The 12,047-nt window shown below is 41.7% G+C and overlaps 1 protein-coding gene across 1 annotated transcript in view; it reads left to right on the top strand.

Moving 5' to 3' along the window:
- The window catches only part of TAL1 (TAL bHLH transcription factor 1, erythroid differentiation factor), a 31,855-nt gene extending 20,025 nt beyond the window's left edge, over positions 1-11,830 (top strand). The window contains exon 4 of the mRNA XM_089684437.1: positions 4,590-11,830. Within this exon, the coding sequence (XP_089540563.1) occupies positions 4,590-5,011 (422 nt within the window). The 3' untranslated portion in view covers positions 5,012-11,830. The remainder of the gene's footprint in view (positions 1-4,589) is intronic.
- The last annotated feature ends 217 nt before the right edge of the window (positions 11,831-12,047 follow it).

Below are 12,047 nucleotides of genomic sequence, written 5' to 3'. Positions count from 1 at the left end.
TAATCCTATACCCACAGATGATCCAGAGGAAGGCAAAAAAGCCCAGCAAAGCATGATCCAATTTGCTCCTGCAGGGAAAAAAATTCCTTCCTGATCCCCCGAGAGGCAATCATGAATGGTAGTAATTTTACAATTATCAATCAGCTGCTGCACCGGCAGGGCTCTAATGAGTGGCAAGATCTGCATCCTTTTAGGGCTAGTTCACATTAGATGCAGTCCAGTGCGTTTTTTTTTTCTGCATCAAAAATGCATGCGCAGTGTTTTCCATGTATTCCAATGGCCCTATTTCACACCAGTGCAGTCAGTTTCCGGTGCAGAAAAAAAAAAGTAGAACATGCTGCATTTTTTTCTGCACAGGACTGTACTGGAACCAGGGTCGGACTGACCATTTGGAAACTCGGGCACTGCCCGAAGGCCGGGGTCAGTAGGGGGCCCCATGAGATGCCCCTGGTACCTTTTTCATAGGTTTTTTTGAGTCTGTTCAAGGACCCAGGGGCCCCATGATCCCCTATTGCCAGGGGGCCCCATGAGTTGTCAGGCCGCCCCTGACTGGAACATAGCAAACTGCATCAAAACTGCACAGGAACTGCGTGTGGTGTGAACTGTAAGCAAAAACGCATCTGGAATGCATCCGAAGTGCGTTTTTTGTGGTGTGAACTGACCCTTAGATATGATTTCCCACTCTCAGCAAAAATGGCATTTTGGTTGCAGGGGATGCCCAAGTTCTGACATGTATCTTGGTACAGACTTCTGGGAAAATCAGTGAGCCAATCACACAAGAAGGAAATGACATTTCTAGGGGCGTTCTGTACACCAACTGTGTACAGAAGGCCTCCAGGTTGCCATATTGGATTGCATTTTACAGTAAGTTACAGCGCTGCAGATTGAAAGGAAAAGTCAATTTGTAATAACATTCCATTACAATATAACTTGTGTCGCAATTGTATACACTATGTTGTTTGTTTTTTTTTTATTTGCTATTTTTTTCCCTAACGAAAGTGGAGTTACCCTTTAAGCAGGCTTACAGGAAGGAGAGAGCAGAGGGTGGGAATCTATAATTTGGTTACTATCCTTAGTCTATGGAGCCACCTAGCAGGTGAGGTAGATCACAAGTGAACCTACCTTCATTTATAGATCTATTGCAAGTAAAACAATTCCTATTTATGTGTGTTTCAACCAGGGGCGGATTGACAACTCATGGCGCTCCCGGGCAATAGGGGATCATGGGGCCCCTGTGTCCTTGCCCAAACTCAAAAAAGCCTATGAAAAAGGTACCAGGGGCATCTCATGGGGCCCCCTACGGACCCCGGGCCCTCGGGCTGTGCCCAAGTTTCCCAATAGTCAGTCCGCCCCTGGTTTCAACGAAGAGTTGTTTCACTGAAGGCAAATAGGCTGAGCACTTTGCTAAGTGCAAGAGCAGTTGCTTTAGAGCTTAGTAAATGAGCAGAAGCCTTGCTGATTTCCATCATCCAATTATGTGCAAGCAAAAATGCTGTTTTTTTTTTATTTTCCTTGCATGTGATTGGGTATTTTTTGCAAAGTGAAGCTTCACCTTATTTACTAAGCTCTGGAGCAACTGCACTTGCAGAGTGCACAGTCTATTTGCCTTTCGTAATTCAACCCCTAAGTATTTATCTGGCTGAAACTGTGCTTAAATATCTTATAATAGTAGCTCAGTTCTGCACGCTCAATAATTTATTTGGCAGTTTTTTTGTTTTATTTTGTGTTCTGTAAAACAATCAGTTTCTAAACCCCTCCCCCCCAAAAAACCCCCAAACAAACAAACAAACATAGATTTACTTAATACAGAAGTATAATGCAAGAAACAATGACTGGCAAAGTGCCATAATCCATAGCTACCAATCATATTTCTGCTTACTGTATCCTCATGAATGAAAATCATTTTCTAAGGCGTACGTGATTAACACATTGCTTGTTTCTTGAATGAATTCTATGTTCTGCATGACTTCATCCAACTAAATAACTTTATAATTATAAATTTCAATTCCAAAAAGCTATGGCAGAGCTGGCCCCAAAGAGTGCTTAGAGAACGCATTTAAGACACGAAGGCAGAAAACGACAATTCAGATCTTGCAGAAGTTCAGACTTTTTGTACTGTAATAAAAAAAAAATGTTTTCAGTGCTGTCTGTCTGCATTGGAGATTTCACATAAATTCCTGCCCCATGGATTAGAAATGTCACTAGAACCAGAAATGAGGGGAAATCTGTTCAATGAGGATACAGACTTCAATTTTTTTTATTTATAAAGGCTCTAACCTTTCCCCATGCTATACAAACCACAATGATTTGTCTGGATCTGGATATTGATGGTGGGCACCCTTACCCTAGGTTCACATTTGTGCAGGTGGTTCTGCTGCGGATCCGCAGGAAAATCTGTGCAGCCACACCACCCGCACAGAGAATTGCGGACCCGCAGGCGGGTGCCATTAATTATAGTGGCACGCCGCCCACACTGGGAAACACAACCGTACTTTGAACCTCGGTTCCTGTGCAGGCTGCGTTTTCCAAAGAAGTGCAGGGACTTCTTTCCCTGCGTGTCACGGGCACAGGAGTCCATTCAAATGAATATGCTCTTGTGCCCGTGCAAAACGCGGCCCGCACCGCCACATAGGTCTGAACCGGGGTTACGGTAATGCTGTTAGTATTAGCAATGCTTGATTAACAAGGAAGGTCTTTTAATGAATTTGGAGGAGGCATTGCCACCTATTGCATCAGAATGACGCTGAACCTGGTAGATTGGACAGCAGTAATAGTGTCATTGTCATCTCACTACAGTAATTTCTGACAGGATCAACAACTTGTAGTAATTTTTTTTTAAAGAGACAAAACATGGAGAAGTATGCATTGAATGCATTGGAAAGGTGTACTACATATGTTTTTTTTATTTTGCCTAGACATACAAATTAAGAAATAATGTCCTGTAGTTATACCAGTGCAAGAAAGTCCTCAGTACTCCCATAACTGTCCCATAGAAAGAAAGCGCAATGACGTCTCCGCAAATGTGCCACAGTTCAAGTGGTTCTAAAGCCTAAACATTTTTTACCTTAATGGTAAAAAATGTTTAGGTTTTGGTTTTGCCCCCCCCCCCCCTTTTACTTATTTTTTTTTCATTACAGGTACTTATATATCGCTGTCAATTTACGAGCTGTACACATATATAATGTACATTCACATCAGTCCCTAACCCTCAAGGGGTGTACAATCTAAGGTCCCTAACTCACATTCATACATACACATGTTAGGGCCAATTTAGACAGGAACCAGTTAAAAGATAAGTTCACCTTTACACGAAAAAATAATAAATACACATTTGTTTGCAGGTAAAAATGTGCATTTATTATTTTTGTTTGTGGCGCCTCTAAAGCATTGCACCAGCGATCAGCAGATCCCAGATGACATGCAGGTCTCCTGTAGACTGCCAATGTATCTGCTTGCTCGTACATCTCGGATGAGCAAGCCCATACTTCTGAATCAATGAACTACCAAAGTGCTCCATGGTAGTTCATTGAGGACTGCAAGCTGACAGCCGCTAAGGTTGTCGGGACCTGTAGTCCATTCATTCACAGAGGATTGTGATTGAATGACGCATGGCCGCGCTGTTTATGAAAAGTGACAGTTAGTACGGGGAACATCTCCCTGTACTTCTGTCTCAGGGTGGGGGGCTGCAGGATTGGGAACCTGTTACATGTTCCAACCTAAAAATGGGTGGAATATATAACCTGTTTCCAAAGGTGAGCTTATCCTTTAACCTACCAGCATGTCTTTGGAGTGTGGGAGGATACCTGCACAAGAACAGGCAGTATATGCAAACTCCAGGCAGGTGGTGCCATGATTGGGATTCAAACCAATGACCCTAGTGCTGCCAGGGGGAAATGCTAACCATTTAGCCACAGTGCTGTGCGTTCATCCCAGTTCTGTGCACACCTGCAGCTCTTCTCTCCCCTCAGTTACAGGTCTCACTGTCTTTGCTGAGGCACCAGGAGCCATTGGCTCTCACTTTTGTCAATCAAAGCCAGTGATGAGGGAGTGAGGGGTGGGGCTGAGTTCCACTATCTCTGTCAATGGACAAAGCAGCGGGGCTCGGGAGCAAGCATGCACAAGTGCTGCATGGGAGGTGGCTTTCCATGGGAGCACTGGACAGGGAGGAGGGGCCAGGAGTGCAAGCTGGAGGCCTGAGAAGAGGAGGTTTGGGGCCACCCTGTGCAATTCCATTGCACAGAGCAGGTAAGTATAGAGATGTTTGTTATTTTTAAACCATTTTTTTTCCTTTATGATCACTTTAATATGCACCTGAGATGCTGCCACCACTGTGTATAATTAATAAATACATTATTTAATATCTGAAGGCTAAGGGGGGTCAACACAATCAATTTATACACATGTTGTCCTTGTACAAGAAATTCCTAGGATTGAGATTTTTGCCCATTACCTCACATGGCAAAATATCCACCATGAATTATAAACCAAAGAAGTTAAGGGTTTATGCTTAGTTACATTGGGATCTGAAAATTAGATGGGCACATGCCCATAACTTGATATTTTCTCAAGATATTCATATTTTTTTCCAGGAGGTACTCAGCCAAAGGTGGTCCGACGTATCTTCACAAACAGTCGGGAAAGGTGGAGGCAGCAGAACGTGAACGGAGCTTTTGCTGAGCTCCGCAAGCTCATTCCCACTCACCCTCCAGATAAAAAGCTCAGCAAGAACGAAATATTACGCCTGGCTATGAAATATATTAACTTCCTAGCCAAACTTCTTGATGACCAAGAGGAAGAAGGCAACCAAAGAAGCAAAATAAGTAAAGATAATGGCATGGTCCAGCAAGATCTCCTCCAAGACATACTTTCCCCAAACTCGAGCTGTGGAAGCTCATTAGACGGTGCGCCAAGTCCAGACAGCTTCTCAGAAGATCACGACACAATGGACTCCAAACACAGCAGAAGTCTCCATCAGTCTATGCTCCCAATAGAAAGTAATGGGCAGCGATGACACCTATTGGGAAGAAAGAAACCCTATTGACTGTTTATTGACTGGGACCTATTGGCTTGGGCCATACTCCCTTCTCACTGTGTTTATTGATATATCTGGACTGCAAAAACAATATTTCTTCTGAAGGTACTCTGAAAAACCCTCAAAGTTTGTCCATGCAAGCCTTGTCTGCAATGGAAGAATGTTTTCTGAGAAGAGGAACTCTCAAAACTGGCTATCTCTCTCAGTTCAGAATTTCATTTTGAGGGTTTGCCCACACTCTCCAAACATGTAGCAGTTTGATATTGCTGTATATGCAACTAGGGAACTAAATTAATAGTAAGGACAAAAGTTCCATATTTTAACAAGTACAAACAGCTCGCAGACCAAATGAGCTACACAAATAATGTTTAATTTAATACAAAATACTATTTTTCATGTGAAAATGAGAAAAGCTTGTTTTTTTAAATGCTAACTTAGCTGTAAAAGAAGCTAATCTTATATTCACGTTGGGACTCTTCTTACAAAGTATCCCTGGTGATTAATGTTTAGGGATTTGGGACCCTATAAGACAATACAATGAAAATATTTTTATGTGGTACCTGTTGGGAAGAAGGTACAGTATATATACCGTACATTGGTTATGCTTGTTCACTATACAAAAGTATTTTTATTATTTATGATAGAGCAGCATATTGTCATATGGCCACACGATGTATGGAACTATGAGTAATATACAGTATTATAGAATATTTTACAAACTGTTGTGCCATTTGGTACCATGGGTGGTGTTGCATTGATGAAGACACATTTGGGATCTGCAAAGAGCAGGGGCGTGTAATATAATGTAGCAGCCAATAAGACATCAGGTTTCATTAGTCTGATATTGTTGAAAACTTATTAAAAAAAAGGGATTAGTGCTTACCACCACATTTTGTACTATATCATTAAATAGGAAAGGACAGTGCAAGGACTAATGGTTTCCTGAACCCATAGCCACCAGTCAGATGCTAGCATTTAGCTCAAAAAATGCAAAGTCATTGCTGTCTGCAATGCATGGGCTTAAAATCAATGTGCAAAATGCAGTAAAAGCAACCAATCTTAATTCATCTTTTTTTTCATTAACAGTTGAAAATTGATGAAAGCTGAATTCTAAAGATTATGACTGTGCTATGTCATTAGTATGCTTTGCTCTGCCTTATTGAGTAATCCCCGTTATTTTTAAACAAGCCTACTATAGATTCATTTATAGAAGCTAGTACTTGTGAATACGGTTTTATTGCCTTTAACAGTAACCAATCCATTTTTTTTACCAAAGGCAGAAGATAAAGGCCAATGTTGTGGGTAATAGGACTGTTTTTACTTTGCGCTATCTTTTAAGGTGACCTAAAATGTTTTTATTTGCCTTTGTATAGAGCAAAAGGCCCTTCTTTGTTTTTCAAGAGCGACCTCAGCTCAAGTTTACAGCTTTCTTGGGTTTTATGGCAGTCATCAAACCTAGCAAAATAGCCAAGTCTCGTGTTCTTTTCTTTGGAAGCAAAAGACACAGATTTTTTGGTTACATATTGAAATTGTGCATTTGCATTTACTTATTTAACATGCAATGCTAGTTGGTCTCTTTGCAGGTACTGGGCATAATATTTGGAAAAACTGCATGCATGAAAAAAATTATTTCTCTATTATATAACCACCTTACCATTTGCTGTTGCTAAAAAAACACTATTACTGTGCTAAAAAATCGGGGCAATCTCAATTCTTCCAGCCTCATTTTCAAAAGATGCCTTATCTAGCAGAACCTCATGGTTGACATTGGTGGGATACCATTTGGATTTTTCCAGTGTAACATATTTAAGTCATTTGACAACCCCAAACATTTCATGTCTTTTCATGTTCATTGGAGATTTTTAGTTTTTATCCTCTATTCAGGATTTTTGTTCAAAGTGCTAAAGCAATGGTCTTTCTAGGGTGCTCGCTAGGCAGAGGGTTTTCCCTGCTGTGTGTGCCCATGGTGTTTAGTTGGCATTGCCAACTATAGTCTTCTTTGTCTGGATTTGTGTTTTTGTTTTTCTAGCCTTAGCTACACACACCTAGTATGAACAAGCCCTGTGTTGATCAGCATTGTCTACATAAGAAGTGTCAAACTCCGTTTCATCGTGGGCCACATCAGCTGTATGGTTGTCCTCAAAGGGCCAGTTATATCTGTAAGTCTAGATGCCCAGAGCACCCCCTCTTATTATTATTATTATTATTACTACGAGTTTATATAGCGCCAAAGGGTTTGCTCAGCGCTGTACAATAGAGGGGGGGACAATACATGGCACAGTACAACAACAACAAACAACGTACGAGGGGTAAGAGGGCCCTACTCTTTCGAGCTTACAATCTAGGTGATTGTAATCTTATAGCAGATGTTAAGAGTCCCCCACCATCCCTTACATCACAGTGCACCCCTCAACTTGTGCTTCTTCCAGGAAGAAGCTAGAGGCTGATCTGGGAAGTAGAAAGTGCAGGGTCTGGAGGAGGACAAGAGGAAGGCTGGAGTCAGCTTCCAAAGTCTGTTAAATACCAGAATAGGTGAAAATGAGGGGGTTGCTGCATCTGCGCAGAGAGGCGTGGGATCTATAGAAGGAGTTCTGTCCACCTTTCTGTTGCCGACTGCTGAGATGGGGGGATGGGCAGAGACCAGCCTCTCTCCGGCTGCATGAAGAAGGGCAGGATCTTGAGGTGGAGTTCTGTCCTCCTCTCTGCTACCAACTGGCATATAAAGAACACCAAAAAACTATACAGGACTTTTCTGGTACAGTGCAGGACAGACACGTCACTAACAAATTACACATTTTTTTAAAATTGTACATAAAAATTATTTTAAATACTTTAAAAACAATATATTGGCTAAACAGCCCTAGTACAGCATCATTCATCTGTCCTACACTGTACCGGAAAAGTCCCATATAATTTTTTGGTGTTCTTTATGTTTATTTAGGAATGTGGTACATGCAGTCTATAATTTTAATATATATCTGCTGTCAACTGCTGAGCCATGATGGGGACAGAGACAGGGGGGGTGCTGCAGGAGAGGTGTGAGGGCCATATGAAATGGTCTGCTGGGGCAGATTCAGCCCCCGGCCTTGTGTTTGACACATGTGGTCTACACTATACACTTGCTTTTGTGTGCGCTATTTCAAAAAATAAAGCATGATTACATTTTTACACAGCGCAACACAGTGAGCTGCATGTCATTGCTCTATGTGCCACAATACACTGCAGTGCATAGAGTTGAATGAAATGTCATTTTGTGACAATTCAATAAAGTTAAAAAAAAAAATTAAAACAGTGAACAGTGCAATGTTTGTAACAACGTGTCATGCCACCCTTCACAAGGAAAACCAGTGAAAATGAATGGCAACGCAACTTGCATAGGTGTGTTGATTGGTTCTAGGAATTTTTAAGCACAAAAACATTTTAGGGTTCAAAAGTGAAACCATCTATGCACTGTTTTATTTAATAGAAGCAAATGCACAATTCCATCATGTCCTTAAATAATATGACTGTTAAAACAACCTGTACTGAGAGAAATATGTAAGCTGCTATTGCTGCTTCTGAAAATGCTGGTTCCCTGGTGGTGCTTTTAGTCAATGTGCTCCAGGACTTCATACAGTTACTGAGATAGTACTGCAACCACTGGATCAGCATAGGGGGAAGGACAGCGGTGGTGGCCATCCAATTTTCTCAGTACAGGTGCCACTTCAAAGGGCATGATCTGGGTCTAATTAAATGGGCAAAATAGGTACACCCAATATGTTCTACAGAGGGAGAAAAACGGTCTCCTTAGACAATTGTGTAATTAACCAGGATTCTTGTTTGCCATAAAAATCAGTCTACTTCCATAATAATATTCTGAGGCTACAAAGGATTACTCTCGAAATGTAGTATATTGGATATTAAAGGTACATCAGCCTTTAAAATTATGTCCCAAAACTGTCTTCTTCCTAACCACATGTTAAAGGAGAACTCTGATCAGTGGGTTTGAAGTGAGACCAGCATTAACTTTTTTTTTTTTATTTCATGCCCTGGTTCTGCCTATTTGCCCTTCAGCTCCCATCTATGTATGTCATGTGTTTTCCTATATATTCATCTATTTGCCTGGAGTTCAGCTTTACGCCAACACTAAACAGAGGCAGTGCCTGTCACACTAGGGGTCATAAAACCGGCCATAGATGGTTCAAATCTTGACCGCTTCACCAGGGACCGGCTGAGATTCAAACCATGTGTGGGCAGGCTGAATGCACCCAAATTGATCAATCGATTAACTTGGGTACAACCAGCCTGTCGGATTTTACATGCGATTATTGCTAACGGCAATTATAGCCACTAATAGTAATCACTGTGCTCTCCTGGCAGGGGCAGCTGCCCCCCCTTCCCACCAGGGAAAATGCAATGGCTCTGCAGGAGGGATTCCAGTCAGTGTTGATGGGGGAATCAAGCGGTTTTTCTCTCCAGCAACCCATAGTTGCAGGAAAGAAAATTTCTCCTATCAATACCGGCTTTACAGCTTGGGGGCCCAGCATACTTTCCCTTCACCCTCTGCAGTTACTTTGTAAAAGAGTCTTCAATAACCTTCCAAGATAAATATGTCTTTGTTTCAGAAGATAAAGCAGTAGAAATGTAAAGTGTAGTTATTATATTGGGGGAGGTGCATCTTCCTGCGTCAAGCTGACTTCCTGACACCTAAAATAAATGTTATCAACTGTCACTGGTGCTTCCTTTGACCAAAAATGGCAGTTACCGCAGAGCTATGTAAATGTCAAATATCTGTATTTCTTTATTGATTTTGAAACTCCAACAAATATTGTTAAAGACACAATTTGGAGCTGTTTAAGAAAATATCATTGTTCATTTCAAATTTACTGATCCTTGTCAGTACGGGGCCATTTGTATGTATCTCATATCTGCAAAAAAAAAGACTGCATGTACTTACCTTTCCAGTGACCTGTTTCTTGCTTCACTGCTCACTGTCCTCTATAAATATTCAACTGGTCAGATGGGTCGCTTACCTGCTCCCCCACGGTTTGCTGTGGTTTCTCCTGTGATTCTGACCTGTAGTGATGTACAAGTCAGCAGGAGAAACCACAGTAAGTGGTGGTGGAGCACGTCATTACGCCCCTTGTGAGTATTCAAGCACTTCTGAATGTGTGAGAGTAGAGAAGTGCCAGCTCTTCAAGGACAGGGTAAAGTAAGCATGTGCAGTTTGTAGGTATGTTTTACATCCAAGTAGCCCTGTGCTGATGGAATTACTTTAAGGAGAAACCTCATCCCCCCCCCTTTTTTTTTTGTTTTAATTCCATCTTACCTTTTTCACTGAGTTGACCTTCATAAACATACTCACATGCCCAGCGAACACAGACACTCTGACGCAGGGCTGGGACAAGGGGTGGGCAGAAGGGGCGGCTGCCCTGGGCCCAATGGTTTGCTGTAGGGATGGGGGCGCCTTCCTTCTGTTACAGGGCTGACAGGAGTAGTGACAGCGGCAGTGATTTTGACAAGCAAGTGACAGCTGGGCGTAGGATTCCATAAGCCTGCACACCATGAACCGTGAAGGGAGGGTGCATTTTGTCATCTTTGCCCTTAGTACTGTATGACCTCGTCCCGACACTGCTTTGCAGTAACAATTTTGCTGCTGCTCACCAGGTCCTGCACCACTATCTTCCTCTCTTGAAGATGACCGTCTCTTCCTGATTTTCAAGCTGGTTCCCTGCTGCCGTAATGCTGTGAATGCGCATCATCAGGGGGGCGGCTTCAAGGACTGACAAGAGACAGCCAGCGCATGTGCAGAAGATTGCCCTGCAGCCTCCTGGGATGTACATCACGCATTGTGGGCTGGTTGGAGGAGGTCATTCTCACCTTGGCTAGAAACCTGGAAGTGTGGGTATTTAAAATCATAAAAAAAGAAATGTTAATGTCTGATTGTGGAAAAGTAGGGGAAAGGGGGAATCTCTCCAAAGTGGATCAAGAGATGGTTGGTTAAGACTCCTTTTGGCCTAAAATTTTCAGTTGACACAGCAAAATGTTTGCCGTCTCACCAAATTACCTATATGTCAATTTTCTTTCTATATAAATGTGGGTCCTTTTACATATGCCTGTTCTTAATTTTTTATTTAAATAGTCCTACCAAAAATTAATATTTTGTTTTAGGTCTGCTAGACCCTTAAATCAGAAACCCTGCACATCTGGCTCCCATCTTTCCCCGTCTGTGTGGGGAATTTGCCATAGGATGCTATCGGTCTGACACTTGGTGCAGGCAGAGGGTACTGAAGGATTGTGGGACCTGGAAGTGCACAATGCAAGACTGTGAAATGGAAACCCAGTGGAACTGGGACATGGAGTGCAGTCCTATACACACACTACGTCTTCACCTGTCTTCACTCAAAGTTGAGTTCACTGTTAAGTTGAGTTCTCCTTTAACATTGTAAGGGTCGCATGAATGCTTGCTTATTGTTGGAAAGGTACATATATAAATATATATATAAATATAAATATATATTTTTTATCACTCTTCTTTTGCTTGCGCTGGATCTCGATGTATATTACAGCACTTTCCATTAATGTCGTACTGTTCAGCGTTACGTCATGAGTTTGTTTTCTGCATTTTTTGCAGAAAGTCAGTAACCAGGCCTGGTACCCAATTTAACTTTTTCTCTCCACATCCAGCAGGGGAAGGGTTAATTTTGTAAAGCCGTTTCGGCGATACAGTCTACGTGCTATGTAGAATTTTTTTTTGTTTTTGTTATATAATGTAATATTAAAAATGTTCCTAAATAAAAAAAATTCTACAAAAAGTGACTTTTGGCTCTTTGGATGGATCTTCTGTGTGAGAGTGACATTGTTTATATTATTACTATTTGTAGTGAAATATATACGGTAAATCAAGAAGATATAATTTTGTCTTATTGGAAAATTACGCAAATAGAAAATGGTTTAGCTCAAAGCTGGCCATACATGGATGAAATTTCAACTGGTTCCTGATTGACCAGCAGGAATTTGCTCTATGGGCAGTCCT

Source organism: Staurois parvus, unplaced genomic scaffold, assembly GCF_062004578.1.
Source record: "Staurois parvus isolate SC_StPar_1 unplaced genomic scaffold, SC_StPar_1.0 ptg000347l, whole genome shotgun sequence".
In the NCBI taxonomy this organism is placed as follows: domain Eukaryota; kingdom Metazoa; phylum Chordata; class Amphibia; order Anura; family Ranidae; genus Staurois; species Staurois parvus.
This window is presented reverse-complemented; position numbering and strand designations above follow the sequence as displayed.